The sequence below is a fragment of the Vanacampus margaritifer genome, chromosome 6 (genome assembly GCF_051991255.1).
Source record: "Vanacampus margaritifer isolate UIUO_Vmar chromosome 6, RoL_Vmar_1.0, whole genome shotgun sequence".
Taxonomy (NCBI): domain Eukaryota; kingdom Metazoa; phylum Chordata; class Actinopteri; order Syngnathiformes; family Syngnathidae; genus Vanacampus; species Vanacampus margaritifer.
Window position 1 is genome coordinate 25,826,970 of NC_135437.1, and position 26,177 is coordinate 25,853,146.

Genomic DNA, 26,177 nt, shown 5'->3' on the forward strand with positions numbered 1-26,177 from the left:
GCAAAAAAGTTTTTTTTAAAAAAAAAAAGTTTTTTACTCCATATTAAGTTGTCTGATTCACTTAAAAATCGCTTTATCAACCTGTAACGAAGGTGCTTCGTTATTGATTGGCTCCTGGCTTGTCAATCACACTTCTTGCGTATGTGCCCCCGAGTACGCAGCTTGCGTAGCATCTAACGAATTTTTCCTTTTTTTTTTTTTTTTTTTATTGTTAGTAGCCACAGCTACCGAGAGCTTGTTTTTCCTCCGTGGGGCTCGGGCGGTGATGTGGACGACAGCTTCTTGTTCAACCAAACCATACAATAACGAAAGTCTGATAGCTTAATGCTAACATATCATAATCATAATGCCATTGGCAGGCTAAAGAAAATTAGCATACAATAGATTAAATAACTGCTACTTTAACACAGATGGAGAACTGTAGCCGTATTAAAACAAAACAGCACACATATAGTCTATCTGCTCATTGGAAAAAGCTGACGACTTATCTTCCTTTGTTCTTGCTCTTAACATCCAGAAAGGCTCAGTGCTGCCCGGGCACATTGCAGAACTTGCTGCTTATGGCATATGTAATTTCCATCTTTTCCTATTTGTTACAAAGACGGAAGTCAATTCGAACGTCTATGTGCGATTACTGCTGTCAAAGTAAAAGCTGCTAAACCACCAAAGGAAAAAACGGTTTTGCCTGAGGAGACAAAAAAAAAGGACTGAGGCTACCTGGATAAAAGGACAATCAAGGATCATCATTGACTCAGCTTTCACTCACTGGCGTGAGCTCAAAGACAGTGCTAAGCGCTGGTCCTCATGGGAAATGTGGTCTTCCTTCATGCAAAACACTACAGTCCATATGGCACCGCCATAATCAACGAAAACTAAAAGTTCATTAGTGTCACTTTAACTGTCAAAACCAGTTTTATAACAACTGAGAATTCAGCAATATAGAAGGGGCAAAAATAAACTGCAATATGGCGGGGGTTCACTGTATTGTTTCGTTAAATATGCACGGTATGCGTCGGGGTGCCCTCTATACTTGTCATTTTGTATAATTTGTATGCTTGTATGTTTTGTGTGGTCTCTGTGCGGTGAGGTATTAGATTAATCTGCTGACAGGGATATTGCCTCTAAACCCAGGCTCACTGCTCCAACATGCTAATGAAATGGGCAGGCCTCCACAGCGGGATCAGACATAGAGGTCAGCAGTAGAGAACATTGTACTATTAAGGGACACACATGCAAAAGCAAAGATGCATGAGTTCCCTTCCTTGCATGGGTGCGTCACAAACAGTCCAGGGAAGACAGAACAGAGTTCATTCAGACTTAAAGCAATCAACAGTAATATGTCTAGCAGAGCTACTGTCCATCGGAATCCTAGCAACCCAAAATATTTTCATGACTAATGTTTGGACAGAATTAGAAAACGCATTCATCCATGCAACCCTGTTCCATCCTCTTCCACCCTATGACACATTGGAATCAAGAAGAATGATCTTTGTTTGTGAGTGCATCTAAAGTCAGATGAACTGGCTTGCTCGTGTGTGTCCGTTGCATGCAACAAACCCGTCACAACTAACAAAATGTGCATCTTGACTGGTCAATAAGCAGATCAAACGGCTCCAGGCAGACCTGGAAGCTCCGCAATGTGGTTGGATAGGAGAGAGGAGAGTTCTGATTGGATGTGTGAGGCAATAGGCTTTAGTCATGCTTTTAGCTACTGTACTTGTAGAAAGAACCATGACTCTTTATCTAGTGCGCTGGGCCATTCATTGATGTCATTGTATGTGGGTAAATGTGACTCAGTGAGTGATTGAGTGTTTTGGGTGCATGCGTGTGTATGCATGTGTGCACACAAGGCTAGCTACACAAGGCTCAAAATAACTTTTTTTTTTGAGGAGCAGATTTGCTAGTGACTTCATTTGAGGAGCAACTTCTTAATTTTGAGGAGCAACTGTATTCTTGCCTAGAAACATTCTAAGTGGGGCAATTTCATAACAAATATAAATGTGGCCCGTGATACTTTCAGCTTCAACGCGGTTCCAGCCAGACTTCTGTGAAGTGTACTTTATCACCCAAGCACTTAATTGCCATGTTTCATGATTACGTGCCATGACGGCTCGGCAATTAGCATGGCTTCTGCGTCTTCTATTAATTGCTCCTCGTCATCCCTTCATGAGAACAATACTTTTCAGTGAAGCTTATCTGCTGCCATCGAGGTTTGATAATGATTAATGACTTAGGAGCAACTCTGCAACGTGTTTAGCCGTACTAGGTAGACAATCAAACCTTGTCGCTCGCTAGCTGGTGTGGCACAACTTAGCATAGCATAGAATTTTCCGTGATAATACCCCAACAGTGGAGAGCAGGACGGGTTACTGTTTAACGTGGACCCATCTGGGCCAGCATCTGTAGCGTCTTGGTGGCCCAACACACTGGCATTATCCCCGGAATTTGCTTTGCTTCCACCTCCTAATTCTCGCCTTTAATGACGTACGCATGCTGTGCCACGTTAACGGACATGCATCCAGCTCAGTGCAGATTTTTGGGATTGTCTCGGTTCAATTATCAGAAAAAAAACGTACAAATCTGTGAATCTCAGTTTTCCTTTTCATTGTGTTTTTATGAGATGCGGAATGTGAATTTTGACTTGACTTATTTCAAGCCTTGCTGCACAAAGAGAAGTATTCTCTAACTCATTAAAACGCGGTAAAGCCACTCAATCAACCAAACAAGCAATTATACATTGTTTATATTATCTCGATACCGGTATTTTGAAAACCGCTATGTCAAGGCTTTCTGTTAAAGGTGATAAGGCAAATACTTCAGCATTTTTTTAGGTTTGAGGTGGCCCGCAGCCCTGTATCCCACTGGAATAGATTAGCCCCTCCGGCAGCAGCTGGATGCCATCTCCACATTCAGAACCAATACAAGAGCAACCTGTAGTAGGGCCCGACCGATTAGTCGGACGCCGATTATTTTCGGCTGATTATTGGCCTTCAAACATCGGCCAAAACAATCAGCCAAGTGGCCGATTATTTTCCCCTTAAAACGTTATCGAAGAAAAACGAAGTTTCCGACGCTATGAAAGCACCCTGAATGCACCATTTTGCTTAGTAACTAGCAAGTGCGTAGCATGTTATTTTGGTTATTCTGCTGTCCCTAAGCGTTCTTTAAGTTGTTTAATGACACCGCAGTAAGAGTTAACTGTAAAAATAAACACACAACGTTAAGAATGACATCCACTGTATATTTAAAACATGCTTAGTTTTTAAAACATCGCTAGTCTAGCGCTAATGCTAAAAGCAAAGGGAGGAGCCCATTCAAATGCTAACAGGAAGCTAGCATCTAGAGTGTTTTTCCTTCAAATAACGAATATCCACACACAAATGTTGTGGGAACACATAGCCACAGGTGAGATAACATTACGCAAAACCACAAATTCTTCCCACTGTGTGAAAAATACTTATTTTAATAGAATTCAATCGCAACTTTCTCGTACTCACTTTAAGTGTGTACGCCATGGATGCACGGCATCACACTGCCCCCAAGAAGCCAAAACACACAAAAACAGTCAGTATTTGTTCTTATTCAGTTGCTTTTATTTTAGTTTATTCTATTCTTATTTCACTTTCTTATTGTTTTATTTTGTCATTGTCCTTTTAAGTTATATTTAAAGTTGATACTTCAAGGATTTAAAGACTTTTTCTCAAAATTCAAGGATGCAAACATCCAAGGATTTCTTTTTGTCTGAACACACATTTCCACATGACATGGCATGAAATACAATCCCCAAGGTCCCAAGTTAGCGCAGTAAGTCCCAAGACTTGTGAAAATACCACAAAATAAAAATATATAAAAAGGAAATGTTAATGCTTTACAGCAGTTGTAAACAACTAAAGAATGTTTTTATTATTGACACATAAATCAATACAATAACCTTGTATACTTAATGATTTTTTTTTAATTAAGGTCATACTATGGACTTTTCATTCAAAGCAGAGAATCTTAATAGCGAAAGTTGGTGCGCAAGTGACACCCATTGAAAATTAATTGGGGAGGGGAGTAATTTTTTGCATTATATATATATTTTTAAATAATCGGCAGAGATCGTAAAAAAAAAAAAAGCATATCGGTTGGGCCCTAATCTGTAGTAAATTGTCTTCCCACTTTTCGAAAGTATATGCCACGGACCGCTAAAAAATGGACTGCGGGCTGCAAATGGCCTCTGGGCCATAGTTTGAACGCCACTGCTTTCAGCAGACTGTTTGTGATTAAGATGGAGCTAAGACTCCATTTTACAATCAACTTATGCATAAACTTAAGAAATTCCAAAGGGTTCAACTTCACATACTTTTTTCTCTCCATTGCCTATACCAAACAGCTCTTGTTTTGATCTTCTGGCAGCCCCAAAGCAATGGCAGTCCCCGTTCGCACTGATAACTGAGCATTGTCTAGCAATGATAGGATCACCGATGAGTTCAGAGTCTTGATACGTACATTGAATCATAGGTTCAAAATGTGGAGGTGGGAAGGAACGTCACCTGTATATCGATTGCACCAATCGGGAAACATCTCACATCAGTTGACTTTCGACAAGTCCAGTTGGACGTGTAGATTGCCATCCAAAAGCATTAAGTGAGTGAGATTACTGATTACTGGAATACATTCTAAAATTTCTAATGTCTTTGAAAGACTTGAATAACCCATTCTCTTAAAGAACAACCAAGAAGAATCAATAGTAAAAGCAGAAGAAGCTGAAGAGGCTGCTCCTCCCTCCAACAACCTTACACATGAAGCATTCATTTAGAAGGGCAATATTTAGGATGTCCAATGGCATAAACATCATTTGCAAAAATCATTGTTAAAACTGAAAATTAATTGATTAAACATATATTTCTAACCTTTTTATCATCAGTCACTTATTACTCACCAGGAAGTCTATTCATGTTGACCCCTTGTGCAGACAGGCCGATTCCCATGTAGCTGCATGGGGGAAAAAAGGAGGTGTCAAACCATCAATGCTTAACATTAAGTTTATTTTTACATACATGTGTTTTTATTATCAGAACAAAAGCTTCTTTTGAATTTGTCATTTTTACTATCACTGTTTCGGTGAATTCATAATGAAACTTTGGTTCGTGTAGCTGTAAGACATTTTCAACATACTATTTCTGATTCTCTCAAACTCACAACTTAAGCTCATGACACAAAGTGGAAGGAAAGGATATCCTGTCACCCAATCCCAGTCATTTTCAAAATAATTTTCAAAACCTGCCGTGAAGAGAAAGGTTGGCTACGAGAACCGACAATTCTAAGAAAAACAGGAGAAGCACAGAGGCGGCCTGCCTGACATATCTTGAATGCACAGAGAAAGTTGCAGTGCCCAAGAATTCAGACATCTTTACTCAACTCGACATGCTGAGGAGTATTCAAAGAACGAAGGACCAGGGCCCTCATGTACTAAGACTTGCGTGGCTTTCATACTAAAACACGCCGTATGTCCAGTAACAGACTCCTTCCTCTCCACGCCCGCACATAAATATGCAAATTAGTATAAATAGGGCTTGCGGGTGTAATGATTACGATGCATGATAAGATAATCACATTATAAAGCATGAGGCACAAATGAAGAAAAACGATGTGAATGAAATATATTTCCTATTCATTATTTGTCAAAATGTGTTTGTTCTATGAAAAGTGTTCTAAGAGTGGATAAAAATGTTATGTTAATGTTTGCATTTTACCATGTGGTAGGGAACGCTTACAACAATTTCAAAACACTAGTTTGTTACCCATGAATTGATAGAAAACTAAAAAGCAATGAATATGTTAATTTGACATTAGACGGCAAAATATAACTGAAAAGCTGTCGTCTGCTTATGACACTACCAATTTGCGGCTCAAGGTGATGATGTGGTTGTATTGAATGGTGTCCCAATTCTAAGTGCTTTTTTTTTTTTAACCCTCATTTTGGCACTCCAGTCAAGAGGCCTAAAGGGGAGAGGAAAGAGGAAGAGCAAGGGCCAAGAGGAAGAATCAGAACTGCACCATTTCTTGAGAACGTGAACAAGAATGGTGGCTTGGTCCTCTCATCTGCCTGGTACTTTCCATTGTCCTCAGCATGTCTAGTTGAGTACAGTAATGACATTCTTCAGCATCACTTTCTCCATACATTCAAGACATGTCGGGTTGACTCTGCATTAAACAAAAAACATTTTGTCTCCAATTTTTTATAGAAATTGGCTGCTCTCCTCACCGACCGTTCTCTTCACGGAGGGTTTTGAAAAAGACATGACTGAGACAGGATGACTTTTCCTTCCACTTGTTATCACTTCAGAATTGCATTTCGACAAAAGCTATCAGAGTGAGAGTGAGCTATGTTAGCCCATAAGTGACCAAACTGCCCCCCCCCAGGCAAAAAAGGTGGAGACCACAACATTAAACCTTAATGTCAAGTAGCAGGGCCACATATCATCATCCTGCAGTCCGCAAATGACCCCGTGCTGCGAGTTTGAGACCACTGGTCTATATAAATGACAAGAAGGGAAATGCACTCAAGCGGATAGTTAAAGGGTGTCTGCTTACCCATCTCGGCCTTTGCTGACAATTTTGACTTCAAAATAGTAGATCCCACAGGCTGCAGGAATTGGATGTGTGGCTCGTACAGATGCGGCATCCTTGTGGTTTTTGCCATGTCCTGAAAGTGAAAAACATTTATGCTTATGTGAAAAAAGTTCATGTCGTCACTTAAGCATTTTAAACATCTAGTTTGAACTCGCACGTCTTTTTTTAATTAGGGCATCTGCTCTTCTATCATTAAACCCAAACATGGGGGCCTGCAGGGCGCAGAGTCAGATTTTGATGGAGGAAGTTAAATCGCATAAATGTAGTAGTGTCATGCAAAAGTGTTAGCCCTCATTAAACTTTATGACCTTTTGCAATATTAAAAGATAATATGGCTTAAAAGATAAAATACATATTTTGTTATATTATTATTATTACTTTTTTCTTAGAATTAACTTCTCGTGGGACACAATCGTGAAGTGGAAAAAATGTTTTGATATTTATTGACACCTGAAATGTCTGAGCAAGCTTTGTGTATCCTTCCCCAAAACCCTGGTGTTAAACAATCTTTGCTGTTTAGATCAATTGAGAGATGTTTTGAGGCTCCCGTGTCGCCACTCTTCAGAGAACATGCAAAGGGGAGAAAAACTTGCAATTGGTCACCTGAAATAATTCTCGTGATTGGCTTCATTTGAATATGTAGGTCAAGGGTCAAGGTAACCAATAAAATTTTGTTTTCCAATAATTAATGACAAAGGTTGTCAAATCAATAAAGCCACGGGGTGTCGAAATTTATGCACCTGCCTACTTTAGTTTAAATATTTACTGTACACTTTTTGTAAATCCAATAGACTTAATTTCACTTCTCAAATGTCACTGTGTTGATCTGCTATATTTAACTGAAATTGCTGACCCAAATAACAAAAGATTTTATAAAGGAAAATGCTGAAAACTGTCAGGGGTACCCAAACTTTTTCATACCTCTGTACAAAACTATCTTGCCAGTGTTCTAAAGGTACAAGACGTTTAATCATTGTGTGAGAAGGATAATAGATATTAGAAACCCTTGTGCAATAATGTATGCAAGAAATTACCAAAAAACACCGAATTGCCTACTTTCTGACCCTTTTAACAGGAAATATTTACCCTTCAAATTTAAATAACCTATTCAGGAATACTTCCATTTTCATTATGATATTTATACGTATACACTCACCATTACTATTAAGGGATTACATTTAAACCCTGATAAGAATTTCAGGCCATATTGTTAAGCCCTCAGTCTCCGTTTGAAGCAGTTAAATCTCTGACAAGAATATGGGGGGAAAAAATATTTACACACCTTACACTTACGTACAAAGAACATGTAAATTAGTACAAGATTAAAAACATTTAAAACAACTCACGCATGTGCGACGACTAGTAAATCTACCTATTTTAATTGTTTTGCTGACAAACTTCAGCTCCACACTTCGGATTAAAAGGCTTTTATCACCGTAACAATGCCGTCAAAAACAGGATGTGATGACACAAGAAAAAAAAAACATGACCATCATATGTCAGGGAATAGGGGCTAAAAGACTAAAAATAACTCGATGGGACATAAATCGAGTTTAGATGTCACTTATTGTCGGCCAGCCAATTGCCGCTGTTTTAAATGATTTGTTTTTGTTTCTATGCCAATCTTTCAAAACATGTATTCACATGAAAACGGTCAGAGGCACTAAAGTTTGGGGACTTCTGACATTATATATAAAAAAATACATACAATTCTACATTGTGGTTGTGCATTGGTGGAATTATCAGTGCTAGGTAAATATTTTCATAATTTTGTAATTGATGTATTCTTTGAAACATTAATAATAATGTGTGCATGCCTTGATTACAGTAAGGTTAGTAGTACACAGTCATAGTCATAAATGCATTCAAGACAAATCCTGGACTGGTCGCCAGTTAGTTACAGAGCACATATTGAGACCAAAAAAAAAAACATTCACTCTCACATTCACACTGTCTTTTGCCTGCAATGTAGTCAGGCATTCAATTTGACTGCAAATTCTGCTCTTGAGTCTCGATACCCACAACATGCACAGTGTGTGAAATTTGCTGATAATACTTATCAGCAAATTTCACACATTCCACTCCATGATCTTAAAAACTTAACATTTTTAGTAGAGATGTTCAATGCCATTTTTTTCAGACCCATACCAGTATGCATACACAACTCGAGTACTCACTGATACATACCAACTGCTGTGGGGAGCTAATTGCTGCCTGTCATCAAGCAAAACTACAGCATCACTAAACTATTACCAATTTCCACCAAAATGCATTTGCACATTCCTACTCGTCCACTTTAATCGGTGAAAACATAAAAATGATTGGTACAAATTTTTGATTTTGTGGAGATGATAATGGCTTTGCTCATAGGAGCTCACATTATGTCAATAATATACCAAATGTGCTGATAACTTTTATTTTTCCAAGGCTGAAGAGTCTACAAGAGTAGGAATGTGTAAACGAATTTTGGTGGCAATTGGTCACCGTTTTCTGACAATACGAGAAAACAGTGTGACAAACCAAGCCAGGAAATAATATTACAGTGCTAGCCTCCTTACTTGCATGACGTAACCGTTGTCTGGCTGATGTGGCAATCAAACAGTCCCAATTTTGGGGCATTAGAGTTTGTGCAAAAAGTTGTCAAAAAAAAAAAAAACACTTTTCACTGCAGAGATTTTCGGGGGGTGAATTTTAAGATGACAACATTTACAAACAGACCTATTATACAAGTCACAATGTTCACCCCAGTGTCCCTTTAATACACACAAGGCCAAAATTATACACACATGCAGACATAGATGCATACACACGCCCATGAATATTTGGTTAAATATCCTTAAGCAAGTTACACCTAGGCCAGACAATTTTTCAAATAAAAAACAAAGCTTCTGGTTGGTATAATTCTTGTTTGATATTAGACCACTCTTGCTAGCAGAATCGGTGGACTTCATTTAAAATAGTTGGTTACCTGGCATAGGCCGAGCTTTTAGGCATAGTCCATTAATGTTCAGGCTAGGAATGAGATCGGGGATTTATAGACGACAATGCCAGAAGCAGTTTTTATTGATGTTGGTGTTTGGGATCATTGTCCAGTTGGCACATCGAAGTTAGTGTCTATGTGTTGATTTGAGGTCAATTTTAAGAATTTTCAGGTTGTCCTCTTTTATTTTAATTTTTTTTTGTTTTTAAGGTTAAAAGATTCAGGAACAACCCGGCCCAGAATTGGAAACTGCTGAAATACCAATGTCACTGTCCACAGTGAAGAGGGTTTGCTTACATTGTTACGGACTGTGCGGATGACCAAGAAAGAAGCCCCTGCTCCAAAATCAACACATTTAAGATTAACTGAAATTTGCAGCTGCCTACATGGAGAATCCAAATGCCTTCTAGACAAAAGTTTTATGGTTCGACGAGACATTGGCTATCAGATAAAAAAAAATATATAAAACCTTCTGGACTTGCTCCTGTAAATACATGAATCTCTACGTTTTTACTGTGGCTGTGCTAGATTAGCGTTGCAGCAAAAGTTCAAAGGTTGTTCTTATTTATCTTATACACTAGCCTCTGGCACTGCTGCCATTTTGAACAGAGAAAATTGTGACTTTGGTCAAAATAGCATCTGAATCACAAGTGTGAGGGACTAGGGCAATAGCTGGATCAACTAGCAAGGACATATCTATAAATGACCTATTAATCTATCACGCCAAACCCAAGTAAGAGAATAAATTAATTTAGGAACTTTTCATTGATACACATTTAGAGTCAAATAATTCAACCATGACATGGCATGTTTTAAGTAAACATTATATAGATTCAATTGTTGGAAAGTATTGGTAACAAGATCATTCTCAGAATACATCAATATAAAAAAAATATACATACTAAGCTTCTTTTAACTCAAGTGTGAGATGTAATAAATCAGCCCATGCTTCTGTCAAAAAGAACAGATGAATTCTGCATGATATAATCAGTGGATTATATCCGTCTCTGCCTGTCAGCCTAGATTTTGACAAAATGTAAAGACCTTTAGCTGCTATGCAAAAAAAAGAAAGGCACACCAGGTATGTAACTTGTGAAACAGAGTAATAAGTACAGCATCTTGAATTCAATGTATAAATAAGATGAATAGAAGCCACCTTTCTTGACGGTTTGACCTAATAGAAAGTAAGAGAAAGCAAATCTTTGAGCGTGGCTTCAAAGAGATGGCACTTTGTTATCTCTATAAAATAAAAACAACAGGCATTCTTGTCATCGGCATAGGCGAATGATGCTACTGCAGGACATAATACTTTCTGGATTAGGCAAATGTCGACGATCAGATTGACAACAAGATCGTTGCATTTGGCCTTATGTATGCGCAGAGGCCTCCAGCAGCTGTTGAAAACGACCTGGTTGCCTGTTAAGAGGCAGCAGACTGTTGTGCTCGAGACAAATTCGGATTCAGCTGAATTGGGCCGTTTGTCTCACGAGGTACACCGTTAAGCTAATTTGCGTTTATTTATTTTTTTATTTTATTTTTTTAAGAACGAAAACACTGTCCCCTATGATACATTATATTTAGTATGTTAGTTGTCAACAACAAAAAACGTTCAACACAATGCTGTCGTGTTAAAGGTTAACACTAACACGTATGTTTCGTATCCATCTTGTGGCCTGTTTATCCTGTCATCCTAGCTCCACACTAGCATTCTAGTCACAAGTCAAAACTAGATTCGGAAACGTTGGTTAGCCATTAGGCTAACAACCGTGCTTGCATAAGTCATAGCTGTTTAGCTAGCGATTAAATACCAGCAGAGCCTCCAATATACATCACATTTGGTCTCTGACCCAGAAATACAAACTACCCAGTGCGCCAAATACAATGTCATGTCACTGCAAAAACAACGCAAGTGATAAATAAGAAAATAAATTCGTGTTGATGAAGGGTCATATCAGTATTGTTATTGGGTGAGTTGTCGAGTTGAGTGAGTTGACCATTTAGGCATTTCTCTGCTCGTCTAAGAAACAAAGCAAGGCTAAGGGCAGTAAGGCAGCTACTGGATTTTCCACTCACACCGTCAACATGATTACAGAGAGAAACACAGATAACCGTCGTGACAAATACGAGAAAACACACTCCATCAGTATGACTAACGTTAGCACTCCGCACAGCGTTAAACCAAATATCTAACCTTTGTAATGGACCCTCAGGTTGTTCTGTGACAGTCCGATGTAGCTGTATTTATCCTTGGGACTCCATGATCGGGGTAAAGGGGTCTCTTCCTCGTTCACGGCCGGGTAAAGCCGTTTGAGTCGTTCATTCAGCTCATGTTCTTGGTAATTAAAAACTGGATCCCCCAACGACAGGCTCCCCGCACCAAGCTCTGCCATTTTTGGCTTGTATCTGCCTGGCGTCTTAATGTTCGTGTCTTTCTATGCAATCCCCGTGTCACTTCACTGGAACTGTACGCTGAAAGTGAGAGGGACTGTGAGAAGAAAATAGCAGCGGTGTGACATCCCCGGATAAGCAGCAGAATGTGGTCACTGTGGGCTGTAACAGTGCCCTGTGGGTATTGTAGTTTTTCAATTACGTTCTTTCATGCAAACGTTTCCAGAAAAGACTACATTGCTTTGCTACCGCACCCCCGAGGGGTCCTTCAGTAACCAAGGTGCCTAGAAAATGTAGTTTTCCCAATCAAATGGGCCAATACGATCAGTACACACTTTTAAAAAGGTTTACGCTTCAAAGTTCGCTCCTCATATTATATATATTAATCAAGTAAAGTGTTATATCTTTACTAACGTATACATTGTTTACGTTGACGCAATAACGTGCACAATTAGAGAAAGTCAGAGACTAATATGGCGTGTAATCCCATTGTAAACATCATGTTTTAAAGTGATTGGTAGCAAGTGATCTAAGTGATTTTTGGGGATGTTATTTTTATTTTCAACTTACACAAATGGTACGATATTCGTTTCAGTTGTTGGAAATCTTTACTGGGTGTCTTTATTGGTGTATAGTATTCGCCATGTGCATTATCTCTATAAAAAAAGGAAGTTTGCGTTTTTTTTGTGAGACTTTGGCATTTGGAATTAATCAGGCGCGCTGTGGCCTACTATTTGTAGGTCTTTCTGTTGTTCTTGGTTGCTTTGGTAACCGGTGATGACGTGATGACGACGATGTTGGCGGTGTTGTTCGCAGAACAATCCCGATTACTGGGAATGACCAAGAACGTCCAAAGTCCCGTTACATCTTTTAGTTTTTATTCTGGCACCACGCAAATTAATATACTTGTGCTTCTACATCTGATGCCAACTGAAAAGTCAAGGCAAGTGACCGGAATATGGATTTACATTGACTGTGTGTGCGTGTGTGTGTGTGTGTGTGTGTGTGTGCGTGTGTGTGTGCGTGTGTGCGTGTGTGTGTGTGTGTGTGAATTTGCAGAATTAGCAGTTTAATGTTTATTCTACCGAGAAGTCCTGCATATATACAGTATTATTAACAAATGGAACATGATGCCTGTGTGTTTGCCTATCAGAATTGTGAAAGATGTTTGAAAAGTTACCGGTAGTTCTAAAAGCTTTACATTGCTTATTTGTCTCTTAAGTTTGTTGAATTTTTCATTCAGTATATTATAATTGATTAGTCAATTTACAAAATGTAAATGATGTATGTAATGTAATGTAATGAGAAAGAAAAGTCCATTTAGGTGGTGATATATTGTCTCAAATGTGTCATTTGAAATGTCACTATGTGTGACTTTTGAGGGAGTCATATTTACTTACTGGGACTACCCCCCAAATACTAACTTCATCCATAAATATAACAAGTTACTGTGGGCCATAGGTATAGATCACATTGCAATAAGAACGTTTTTCAGAGTGGTATCAATTCATGATTACCCAATACACACTATTCCACACATTTGCAGGTGGATAATCTCTTGACAGGAGTGGGATGCTCACATGATTCTGATCTCACAGCTTTCTAACGTAAAGATGTGCCCTGTGAAGGAAGACCAATGGTGGGTATATTATAGTTAGTGCCTACTGACTCATAGTGACTGGTGAAGGGTCTGTCTGCAGTAGTGATAGGTTGCATAAATGATTTTATGTGTGCATATGATTTTGAGTGTTTACACTGTTGAAGGGAACCCATGGGCCCCATGGAACTGACACTTAGTCTAAAAGTGTGTGGGCAAGGCCTGACAAAAGCCCAAGAACAGCTCAATGCACGTGTACTGTACATATCTGACAGATAGCACTCATGTATGCACTGATTATTAAATGGAAGCCACGTTTCCCATGAATAATGTGGGGTCATCTTAGCTTTGTTTTTGTAGTGTGTACTATGCAGTTGGAGAAATTGCTGGCTGTCTACGGTCACTTGAGGAGTGAGCAAGTTGCCCTGCTCAAACGCTGAAGGTCAGGGACACAGCTTAAAACTCGTTTTACAACACCGTAGTTTAAAGAAATGCTGGATGTCAAGAGCCTTGTCAAAAAGAAAATGACAAGCAGTTATGCTAACGAGTAATGTCATGGAAAAAAAGTTCAAATGTTGAATTTGAAAAAATATCACACGAACAACAATTGCTAAGTTTTTTCTTAATATTACCATTAGATTGGTTTTAGCATGTTTCATACACAAACGTTGACGTATATCAAAGTGGTCCACCAAGTCCTTCAATTTTTTAGTTTTTAACCCTTGGAGGAAGAAAAAATGTAGACATCCGTGGTGTACACCCAATCTGGAAACTAGGTTCACAATGTTGACCAGTTAGGCATACTGGTATTTAAATATTTTATAATAACCATTTTAAAAGCATTGCACTAAGGTGAAATACTTTCAGTGATGTGTAGAATCGAGTGAAGCAATGAATCTATATAGTTGTTGTGTTTTTCAGTTTTTAACATCTTAATCTTGTTTGAGGTACCAAACCCCACCAATTTCCGATGCACATTCACTGAACTCTTTTTGATAATAGAATGTGATTAGTATTATTATTATTTTTTTCAAATTCAAGACATACATATCAGTGAACAAAATGAACATGGGGACCCAGATGAAAAAGCTAATTGAATCTGGCTCTCTTCACCTTGAATTCAGAAAGTGTTCTTGTATTCCCCATCTCCATGCAGCATAAAGAAGTGTTCCTTTACTTTTGCTAGTTAGTAGTTAGTTAGCTGTGCTGGACTAGAACTGCACAACTTGGCATTGCAAATCATACAGTTAGGATGCTGACTCCCATCAACTCTATATCCTATAGAGGACTTTAAAACAACCATCGCTGTTGTCTTAACTCATTTGCTCCCCAAAACATATGAAAACGTTTTATTTTAAATATTACCATGCTCTCAAAGATGTATTTATACGTTTTTTTTAATTTATAATATAGCATACAGAAGGCTTTGATGCAGCCTCTGAACTGAAGAGAATGCACGAAGCAATGGTGGTTATTACAAAAACGGCCAACAAGTGGCAGCAGAGTATACAAAATCAACCAGGGCCATGTTGCAACAAGTTGTATCCCCAACTGTTTGAAACAGATTTGTGAATAATAATGAAACTTAGCTATATACTAATGCTAATTGCTGCAAAACGGAAACAGATCAAATATACTTTTTTTCCCTGATGAAAGAAGACTAATCTTTCTTTTGATAGGTTGCATGTATTTTTATTTATTTATTAACTCTTTGACTGCCAGACGTTTTCAGAAAAGGGATGCCGTGGGTGCCAGCGGATTTTAAGCATTTTGACTGATCTTTCAAGGTCCATAGAAAATTATGTGTTTGGACTATGGAAACACACATACTACCAAATGAAAGATTGGACTCTCATCTTTCATCAGAAAAAAAAAGTTTGTTTCTACCTTATTCCGTTTTTCAGTAATCAACAATAGAAAATGGTTAGCTTCACCTCTGTTTTGAAACAAACGTCTTTTAACGTCTTTGGCACTCCTCCCTAGGATTTTACTAAACGTTATTTAACGTTTTTGGCAGTCAAATAGTTAAATAGCAATAGAACACAAGATTTTATGGGCCTTGCAAAATCAGTCGAAATCCAGTAGAAGAGCCTGGAGCGAAGGGGGCTGCTTCAGTGAAAATGGCTGAGTGTGAATGAGTTAAGATGGAACCCAGGGAAGCAGGTACAATGAATACAGTAAATGCCTCAGAATTTAACCCTGTGGAACACCATACGTTCTGTTATACATGTGAATTCATATGGCACATATTCGTCCAACCATTTACGTTTATTGCTCGACATAGCAAGAATGAAGAGATTACAAAAAATATATAAATCACACAACGTACCATCACAACAGTCAAATGTCGACTACTGACTACACCAAATTCCCTACAGCACAGATACGCCAAGCAATGTAGTGTGATCACCTGTAGCCAATGATGGCCAAGCAGGGCATATCATCACAAATCATTTGAGTCGGGTGTGTGTCTTGACCTCTGCCGAATACCTTGTGTTTAATCGAACCCAAATTAAGAACCACTGATCTAAAGCATGACTATAAGATGACAATTGGATAAAATTGTGGTACTGTATTCAATGTTTTTTTCTTATTTAAATGCAGTAACATGTTGATATCTGCTGATTTTCTTTAAAACACATTCTTTACAGATTTCTTGTATTATAAATACACTGTAAATACATATGCTTGCAAAATATATAATAAACATATACCACATTGTGCTACATTATTACTAGGAATTGTGCATACCTGGCTGCATGGTACCAAAAGGTGAGGCAGGAACTTCTTGTTCAAAAACATATTGTTACTCTTTTCAATTGTTATAGGCCAATTTCTTAAATCAGTTATTCTAATTGGTCACGGATGGCGTAGTGGTGGGCCTGGTGGCTGGCGAACGCATCTGGTACCTATACATGTAGAGTAAGTTAAGTCCCAACTTACTGATGATCTGAATGTGAGCGTGTATCAGGTTTTCTGTCTTCATATGCTTCCTGTGACTGGCAACCAGTCAGATGGAATATGCTACAGCATCTCATGACCTTGAACAGAATAATAGAGTAGAACAGCTTGACTGTCATTAACATGTTCAATGGACTTTAAATTGCCCATCCATCTGCAAAATAAAGCATAAAAAGGCTAATCTTGACATAAACAACAGAAAGACACCAAATCACACATTCATCATTGAGATTTGTGCAGTTCTGCCAGTAAAGTGACAACTGACAATCATTTGGGCTTTTTTTAATGACCCCCCACTGAAGATGCTCACACAATGGAGTAGATCTCTGCTGCTGACCTGTTGGCGCTGGTGACAAACTGGTGGGGTCAATACCATAGGACCGAAGCGATGTAATGTGACCCCAGAGTGGAGCGGTATAAAAATAGATAGATGGGATTGCTCTATTTTGTTGATGTTCATAATATCCGATTTTGTGTGTATTTTTGTTGGCACTTTACAAGGATCACTGTTGTTAAATACTACAATACCCACAATCCACCAGGCTAAGTGACGGAAACCTTTAGTACGTATCGCGTACGTAAACGTCGCACTGTGTCATCTGTACCCGGTCCGGGTTTAGGAGGTAAGGATTGTTGTTTATTTAAATTAAACATGTTTTAAATAATCAAGCTAAATCTGTCAAAAAATATTAACTATTGTTTGACCTCCCAGTGAATTGATTTGTGATAGTTTCCTGGTTGAGTTGGGCACGCCTATATCGGTTAGCTAGCCGGGGCTGTAGTGCTGTGTGCTAGCCCAGTGAAGATATTAACACTTTGGGACATAATAGTTTAGCAACCGTTGAAAGGGTCAGTAAACTACTCAGTTAGCTGCAGGAATACCGTGTTACCTGGAATTTAAAGGTGCTCGAAGTCATGAAACTCGCTATAATGTGTTAATGCTAAAATAGCGCGCACCACCGTTGGCGAGGTGGCTCACCAGCTAAATGCGAAGAAGCCATAGCTAAGCAGGCAGGCATGTCTGCCATGAACGTTAAAAATAACTTGGCCGTCCGTCGCCCTTACTGACCTGTTGAGTGAGGGGAGAAGACCTTGTTAAACTACGTTTTATTGAGCCTCGTGTTCAACTATCATGCCTACTAGCGTATCCCCTCAAAAATGCTCGAAAGCGACAGTGAAAGTGTCATACAAGTAGACGGCTGGATGTCCCGCGTGCTAACCTAACGAAACGCCCTGATGTGTCACCCAGACTCGTTTATCAAGAAGTTACTTTAGCCTCGTAATCTTTCATAACTTTAAACACATTGGCCGCCATAGATGAAATGTTGTTCAATGAACAAGGCAATCATTCTGGTCTTTTCCCCTAAACAAGGCGCAATTATTTAGGCCAGGTCACACCATTATGACCAGGCACGGCGCAATACTGGGGCCAGGCGGTGCTAAAGCCCCGTCAGAAATCTGTGTAGCAGTGATAAAGCCCCGCCCCCAAACAGCATTATATCCAGTAGCGTTTTTTTTTTTTATGCAAGTTTTTATATTTATTATTATTATATCATTAGATCTTCCAGTGGGCATGTTGAGGCTGATCATTTTATATAAAACTAGTTCAAACACAGAAAAGAACATGCGCCGGCAATCGGGCCACCATGAAATGTCAACCCTGGTAACATAATTTATTGGTCATGTATTCAAATCACTGATAATGGCCAGTTCATTTTTTGACTCGTGTACCAGGATGGCTGAATGATGGGTGCCATTTGAAATGTTATTGTATCTAAAGTTTAACACACGTCAGTATACAGGCCCTTAACCATTTCACATGACCTCATTGTGATCCTTTTTATTTCTCTCTTGTCCCCTATGCAGTGCTATTCAGGATGCAGGAGTCGCCGCCTTTGTGGGAGCAGATAGGCACTAGTTTCGTGCAACACTATTACCAGTTATTTCAAAGTGACAGAGCAAAACTGGCTGATCTGTATGTGAGTGCAATTTTGGATTCATCTAGAACTTTCAACTTTAAACCATGCTGTTTTTTATGTGCAAAAGAACACTCATAAAAATAGTGCCGTAATAAAATCAAAAGTTGGCAGGATTTCATTTTATTTAATACATTGTACAGTGATTTTAATAGATATTTTTGTTCTTAAAAACATTCAAACCAATCATTTTACCGGGGCTGTCAACTCACAAATGTACAGAGGTGGGCATCGTCATTAACTGGAATTGATGATTGATGGAAGTGCCTACCTTTTGGCGTGCGCTTCAGCACTTTCAGTGAATGCTTGATAATAAGAAGCCTTGAAAAAAATGCACAGTCTGAGCACTGAGTGAAGCAGGATTACTTGAGTCGATCGCGGTGAGTACACACGCTCCTTCTCAATTTGTGTATTTTTGTGAGGCTTCGTATTATCAAGCATTCGCTGAAAGTGCTGAAGGTAGGCACTTCCATCAATCATCAATTCCAGTCAATGACGATGCCCACCTCTGCAAATGTGTATATGGTTATAATTCATAAACTCCCACTTAAACTGTTGTCTGTCTGCCACACAGATTGCAGAGTCGTTATTAACCTGGGAAGGGGAAAAAATCTGCGGAAAAGATGCAATTACCAAGAAACTCCTTGTAAGTTTATCTGACTATAATGCTTGCATGCCTGCTGATATTGATTACTGACAGTTAACCGTCCTAAGCTATAGGAACATGCCACAGTATTGTTAACTTGCAAAAAAAAAAAGGCCCGTCATTTTTAGACACTTTTTTTGCCTTAATTATTTTTAAGATACTGACCACCTCTGTTAAAATTGCCAAAGTTCCACCCTTTTATTACACAAAAACAGGACATTATGTCAAAAAACTGCATATACACTGCCCACAAAAAGTTAGGCATATTTGGCATTCAGGTAAAATTTCAGGTAGAGCCTAAAATGCATTCAAACATTTACAGGTGAACTTAATGTGACCTTCTATAAGCTTTTGAATGCACATGTCCAACTGTTAATTTTTCAGTACTTTTTGCACAATTTGCTGTTCTCTAACGAGGATCTTAACGACAAAAATGCACAAATGACAATGCTCATCAGGGAACAGCTATTGGAGACTGATGTACCTCAAATGGAATGGCCTGTACTTTCTCCAGACCTGAATCCTATTGAAAACCTGTGGGATCAGCTGAGTTGCTGTGTAGAGGCTCGAAACTCTGCACCCTAGAATCTCAATGACCTGAGGGTCTGCCTTTCAAGAAGAGTAATGAGTCGACTTATGAACAGCATGAGACGTCGTTGTCAAGCTGTTAATTGATGCTCAAGGCCAGGGCACATGACGAGTTATTGAGACGCTGAAAATGTTTTGTTGTGGTGTACCCACCATTGTTAACCTTTGTTTCAATGAATTGTTTGAGATGAGGAAATCACCAGTGGATCCTTCTACTTGCATGTCTTACTTTCATGATATGATATCACTGTAGTTTAACTTTTTACATTTTCCATAAATTTTACCAGAAAGCCAAATATCCCTAACTTTTTTTGTGAGTAGTGTATATAATCATATATTATGATTCAGTTACTGGATTGGTCTATAATGTGCAGTGTTAAGGACATAGGGAGGGGATGCGAGACTGCACACAGGCTGGTCTCTTAAGTTGGTTGCACGCTGCAAAGTATGAGCTGATTGTTTTTTGTGATCAGCAATGAAGGGAACTGGTCAACATGCCATTGTGTACTTTTTCACGGAAATTGGCCAATCGCCATCTGTGGCCAATTGATCGTAGCACCACTAATTGCAAGCAGTGATTTTTAATTAATGAAATATATTGAGCATTTGGTTTTAGTGATTTCTGAAAAAAATGGACTTTAGCCATTATTTCAGGAAGGTGATAGAATGATGTGAATATCACTGCATCTACATACACAATTAGCAGCAAATACGGTACAATACAAAGGAAAACATTTCTATGGGGTTCAAGTAGAAATTCACAAAGTTTACTGCTACCCTTGTATGGTAATCTTCAGAAGTTGAATCAACGGCTTCTGGACTCTTGTCTTTCAGTCATCGATTCTACTTTTGCTTCTCGACTTGGCCTATTTTCCCTCGCCACAAACAACCACACAAAGCAATTTCTCCTTTCATTTCTGTTCAATATGCATAAACACCACTTTTGCAATGGCTAGATTTTGCTCACTATCGCCATGACAACAACCTGAGCTGGTCATGAACTGGTGACACATTACATTCATTCGGTCTTAACTTAAATGTATGTTTTAGGGTGTGAATTGCCTAGTACCTGGCAATTCGATCCGTGTCACGATTCATAAGTCACGATTCGAATCAATACCGATTAATCCCGATACGAATCTATAAGTTGATTATTGCGTTTTTATTTATTTTATTTTTTTTTACTCAAATTTAGAAAATATTAATCAGTAAACTTGTGCATGTACAGTAAGATTTGTATGAAAATGTGTTTATCTGAAAATTCAGGCTTATAACTTAACAATCTGTTTTAAGTTTGAACATCATTGAAATAAAAATATCAAAGCTTAATGTTACATTAACATAACATTCTTCCATGCTTAACGTGTGAACCCTAACCCTAAGTAAGACGTTTTGTTTAATATTTACATCAAAAAAATTATTTAAACATCGATTTGGATGCATATCGAATCGATTCAAGAATTGCGCGCTGTAATATCGCGATATATTGCCCAATCGATTTTTTTTAAACACCCCTACTATGTTTCATTTCAGAGTGCAGCCATAACTGAATTAATAACTACCCATTTCATGTTGTGCTATGTGTCTTAACGTTCATCTCAAAAAGCTGCAAAAATTGCAAAAGAGATCAGGCTCTCAAAGCAAATGTATCTATCTTAGCAACATGCATCTCAACTGTATTGTGTAAAAATCTTGCTTTTAGCCATGTTGAAATGCTAATTCCTCACCAAAAACATCACCGAAGTGGTGTTTTCCTCCTTTCGCCCCTCTATGAGAAATTCTAGGTCATTCTGCTCTCCGAGCACCAGCCTCTCCCAACCTGAGAATACGAGCGAGTGCTCACTTTATGATGTCATTAGGTGTGGACCCACCCCCACACCGCCTCTGCGGATTAAACACATGCACACTTTCTCTGAGACCTCCATGCTCGCAGGATAGTGACAAAAGTAGCCTTTATCAGTAAACATTCTGTCCAAACAAAGCAAACAATTATCCTTCACATTTGCAATGCCAAAGTGCAATGGCAATTGGCCGTCTTAAAATCCCAGTAAGGTTCTGGCACTTGTGTAAACTGCGAAAGCTGTAGCGCGCTCCACCTGTGAGCAGCGGGTTTTCCCGGTTCGCGACCCACTCAAGGTTGTTGTTTTTTCCCTACTTCTTCTTCCCCCTCTCTTTTTCCCTTTCCTCCCCTCCGCCACTACGATTTCTTACGGCAAGGAGCCGTTTTGTTTCAAATGTTTATTGAAGAATAGATGGCTTGCGTGGCCATTCAGAGGAGTGCTCAAACGCAGCGCTCCAGCAGCAGCCGGCTCGGATGCGGCAACCACACCGGGAGAGATGGGGTTTTACTGAACCGGGCGTTTTACTTCCGCATTAGAAAAATAATCATTATATGCCTATAGTTTACTGTAGAAGAGCTTAAAATACTGTGATCCAATCCCTTTAATTTTTCTTGTGTTTGTGTGTATGTGAGACAGAATCTGGGCATCAAAAAAATAGGGCATACTATAACAGCACATGACCACCAGCCAACCAGAGACAGCTGCATCCTGAGTATGGTTGTAGGACAGCTAAAAGTAAGTAAAGCTACAAACGCAAAATGATCTTTACCTGTGTTTTAAATAAGATTGTCATTTGGGCTGCAACTAACGATTATTTTATTAATCGACTAATCTGTCAATTCTATTTTCAATTGATGAAATGATAAAACTTTTTTTTTCAGGAACATACCTGAGCTCTTGAAGTAATAAAAAAAAAAAAAGTAAATGTTTAGCTCAAATTACAATAAGCCACACAAAAATAAAAATATTTGCTCTATAATATCTGGTAAAAAAAAAAAAAAAAGATCGTCTGTCACTAAACTGTCTGACTTCTTCTCATACAAGGGAGCGATGCCAGGAGGAGTGTGTGTGAGCCCAGGAAACTTTTATTTATTAATTATTTTTTTGAATTACTCGAATATGTTGTAATTGCACATCCATTACAGTAGATTCCATTGGCACTCTCATTGTCAGATTGCACAAGGCATATTAACTCCACGCGAGAGTGGCACTCCTCAAAAGTAATTTCAAAACTTGACTCATCTCATGCACATTTTTTTATTTTTCCAAGGAGTCAAGTTCATGTAACGCCATTTTCCAAACTTAATGTAGACATTATACACTATGAGAACATTTTGTCCTCCCAAAAAATCTATACCAAAAACAATGTAATCATATATCAATAAATGTCGAAATCATACTTTCCCCCCCAAAAAATTTACTAATTTGGTACTGACAATAAACAATGAGGGGTTTAAAATAAAAGTTAATTGATTTCTATATCTTCAAAATAACAACAATTCTTGTCACTTGTAACACATATAATGACACTGAGAGCAAGTTTGCTTGTCTAGCATGAGCATGAATAATATGTATTTTTGATTGAAAATGAGTACTACCCGTTGAATGCAGTGGCAAACAATGGTACTAAGGCACGATCTGTGTCTCCTTCAATTGTGCAGGCATCACTTAAATGTTTTGTTCTAGTGTTGTTGCCGTAGTTATCGATCAAAGATGGACGACTTGATGCACGTGTCAAATTCACAAGGCTGGGTTGCACAAAGTCTGAATTTTTTTGAGGGCGTGCTGTGCAGACAAGTGATGATTGTTTTTTTGAATTTTGGGGGGGGGGGGGGGGTGTTTCACAGCCGCCATTAGTCTAACTGGGAGCATACAGTTGTTGGTTTTTTTTTACTGCGAGTGCAAACGTACAGTATTTATATTTATATAGTGCCCTTTTTCAGTTTGGCGATTCAGACAGCCAGCTTACTAATTGCTCCTCGTCACATATCCTGTACCTGTCCTGACGCACCGGCGCATATATCTCTGACTATTGTGAATGAAAATGTTTTAGAACTGTACTTTATCTCCATTGTTGTACATATTTTCAATAAAACAAATTATTTGCTTAGTATATATTGAATGCATCGTTCTGATTTTCGCGCTGTCGCTCGTTGTTTTGTTTTTTTTTTTTACTTGCAATGTTTTTTGTTTGTTTTTTACTTGCAATGCATTGTGGTCTTACTGGTCTCTATCAACCCGGTTGAGTGAGCGTCGATGTTCACTACTTTTCAGAGTGCAATGTGGGTAATTTTGAGTGCACTACATTTTCGCTCCCTGGACATTCGGACGCCACTACAATATGGCGTGACCCCTTAATAGGGCACTATATAGGGAGTAGGGTGCACATTCGGACACAGCCATGAATGGACTGTCGGTCAATGCGCTACTGACCAGCAGCATTGACAGTCCATTCATATGTAAGTCAATGTGTGCTTTCGAGTTCGCTGGGGGTGACATCATGCAGCCGACAAAATTGGCCTTCGGAGGACCCAGCTTTGTGAATTTGAACACGGGGATAGGGTTGAGTGACTATTGATGTTGATTCCTTTTCAAAGTGCATTGTGGGTAATTTTAAGTGCACTACATTTTTTCTTTTGGGCATTCGGACACTGGCGTGACCCTATATTAGTGCACTATATTGACAAATCCGACGTCAAAAGCCAAAATGGTGGTCAATTGGGTGAAAGAAATGTCTTCGCTCATTGAAAAGCATTGGACTCTGGATTGTTGTCATTTGATTTTTGAGGATTATTTTAATTTCAAAATGTCGTTTAACTACTATAACTACTATAACAATCTATGTGGTTTATTTGATAGTCACAGGCAAAAGTAATACAATCCACTGTTTGTTTTGACCGTAAAAGAAGCATTTGCATTGCATTGCATTGGGGAAGTATCAGAAATGACCGGATCCAGTCATTAATCAACAATATATACATCATCCAAATGCCATATTTATTGGTTTAGAGATACAAATATGTCAGGAGAGCATGCTGCAAGTGATGTAATAATCGCGCGACACAACAAATCAATAACAAAATGTATTGCTTTGAATTATTTCAATTATCGATTTTTATTGTTGTTGCAACCCTTATTGTCACAAAACAAATTGACTGTGGACTCTTTTTTCAGCTACCTTTATGAGTGAAAGCGTATTTGATGGAAGTGATGTGCTGTCTAAACAGCTATTTGTGATTGCAGGCTGACAACGATCAAATCATGGGTTTTCATCAGATTTTCCTGCTGAAGGAAATAAATAGTGCTTGGGTGTGCACCAACGAAATGTTCAGGCTGGCTCTTCACAACTTTGCCTAAACAATTCTTCTACTCTGGTGGGCATGGGCAAGCCATAGTGGTGTAGGGGAGGAAAGAGTTGGCCTCGGAGAGATGGAAGAAAACTCATGCTCCCCGCCCCCCACTGCTGTCTGCTTTTGTTTGTTTGACAAGCATGTGAACACCGGAATCTAATTGTCAATCACTGAGCCCAATCCATCCCAGACAGTACAAATGCAACTCTTATATTTCTCCGCTGACATCGGCCAACCTATCAGACGCCATCCAAGACGCTCACTTTGCTCCACACCTCTAGTTCATTCTACTCGGTTCCATTTGATTTTGTTCATCTAGTTTTAGATAAAGCGTGGCTCAGTTCAGATCAGCATCGCGTTGGGTTTAGATGCCATTCGAGTCACTCTAGCCTTTCTTTTTTCATTTTTCTTTTTTCAAGTCCTTTATACAACGCTCCATGCCAGGTTTGCATTGTCATGCCACCAAAGACTCATTTAAGACAGTGTTCGAGTTTGCTGTGCTATTCTACATTTCCCCTTCCAACTGTTTTGCTTTATTACACATAAATGTTGGGCAATTTACATGGACAAAAGCCAAAATTCACAATAAAACCCAGACTTTTTTTTCATAATGCTGTGGACTTGTCTCTGTCTCTCGATGTTCCATAGCACTTTGGCAAACTTGTGTGGGAAGATTAAACCAAAATTGAGTTGTTTGGAACAAACATACAGTCTTATAGGCTATGGAGAAAAAAGGTGTATCACGCTACCATCAAAACCTCATCCAAACTATGAAGCATGGTGGAGGAAAAATTCCCAAGTTTATCAAGACGTTTTGCAGGAGAACTGAAAAACATCTTTCTGTCAATTGAAGCTCAACAGAAAATGGGCCCAAGCAAAATGATGACGACGCAAAGGACAGGAATAAAAAACTGAAGGCCTCCCAACAGAAGAAAATGTGTCTTGTCTGAGTCCTGACCTAAACCCAATAAAAATTTTGTGGCATGACCTCAGGATTCACACTGAGCAATACTGCTAAACTAAAGGTTTTGGAAAGAGTGGTGGACCAAGATTCAAGAGGTTTGACCAATTATTAAATCAGAAGTTAACATACTTTTTGCATTTCCTGTTTACATGTTATGTTCACTACAATTATGGAAACAATTGTACGGCGTTAGTTATAAAAACAAACAAAACAATGACTTGACTTTGACCTTTTTAATTGGATATCGGGAAATATGGTTGGTTGCGTG

At 38.7% G+C, this 26,177-nt stretch overlaps 2 protein-coding genes across 4 annotated transcripts in view; one reads left to right on the forward strand and one right to left on the reverse strand.

Annotated features, from left to right (window-relative positions):
• The window catches only part of ranbp10 (RAN binding protein 10), a 28,107-nt gene extending 15,970 nt beyond the window's left edge, over positions 1-12,137 (reverse strand). The window contains exons 1-3 of the mRNA XM_077568589.1: positions 11,790-12,137; positions 6,580-6,691; positions 4,925-4,977 (exon numbers count right to left, since the gene is read on the reverse strand). Of these exons, the coding sequence (XP_077424715.1) occupies positions 4,925-4,977; positions 6,580-6,691; positions 11,790-11,988 (364 nt within the window). The 5' untranslated portion in view covers positions 11,989-12,137. The remainder of the gene's footprint in view (positions 1-4,924; positions 4,978-6,579; positions 6,692-11,789) is intronic.
• Positions 12,138-12,794: 657 nt separating this feature from the next.
• On the forward strand, positions 12,795-25,556 carry nutf2 (nuclear transport factor 2). 3 transcript variants are annotated; one of them, XM_077569054.1, is made up of 6 exons: positions 12,795-12,929; positions 13,533-13,625; positions 18,411-18,523; positions 19,095-19,166; positions 22,232-22,330; positions 24,839-25,556. In XM_077569054.1, exons 3-6 carry the CDS (start codon positions 18,422-18,424, stop codon positions 24,950-24,952), a joined length of 387 nt encoding a protein of 128 aa, XP_077425180.1. In that variant the 5' UTR covers positions 12,795-12,929; positions 13,533-13,625; positions 18,411-18,421; the 3' UTR covers positions 24,953-25,556. The 3 variants fall into 3 exon arrangements, with proteins under 3 accessions (XP_077425180.1, XP_077425179.1, XP_077425181.1); XM_077569053.1 differs by lacking the exons at positions 12,795-12,929; positions 13,533-13,625 and adding an exon at positions 17,069-17,167; XM_077569055.1 differs by lacking the exons at positions 12,795-12,929; positions 13,533-13,625 and adding an exon at positions 17,371-17,393.
• Positions 25,557-26,177: the final 621 nt, after the last annotated feature.

Excerpts from the sequence above, each read along its gene's own strand:
- nutf2 (XM_077569054.1), top strand. The coding sequence starts at position 18,422 with ATGCAGGAGTCGCCGCCTTTGTGGGAGCAGATAGGCACTAGTTTCGTG. Across the intron at positions 19,167-22,231 it reads CAATTACCAAGAAACTCCTT|AATCTGGGCATCAAAAAAAT; the intron begins GTAAGTTTATCT and ends TATGTGAGACAG. Across the intron at positions 22,331-24,838 it reads TGGTTGTAGGACAGCTAAAA|GCTGACAACGATCAAATCAT; the intron begins GTAAGTAAAGCT and ends TTGTGATTGCAG.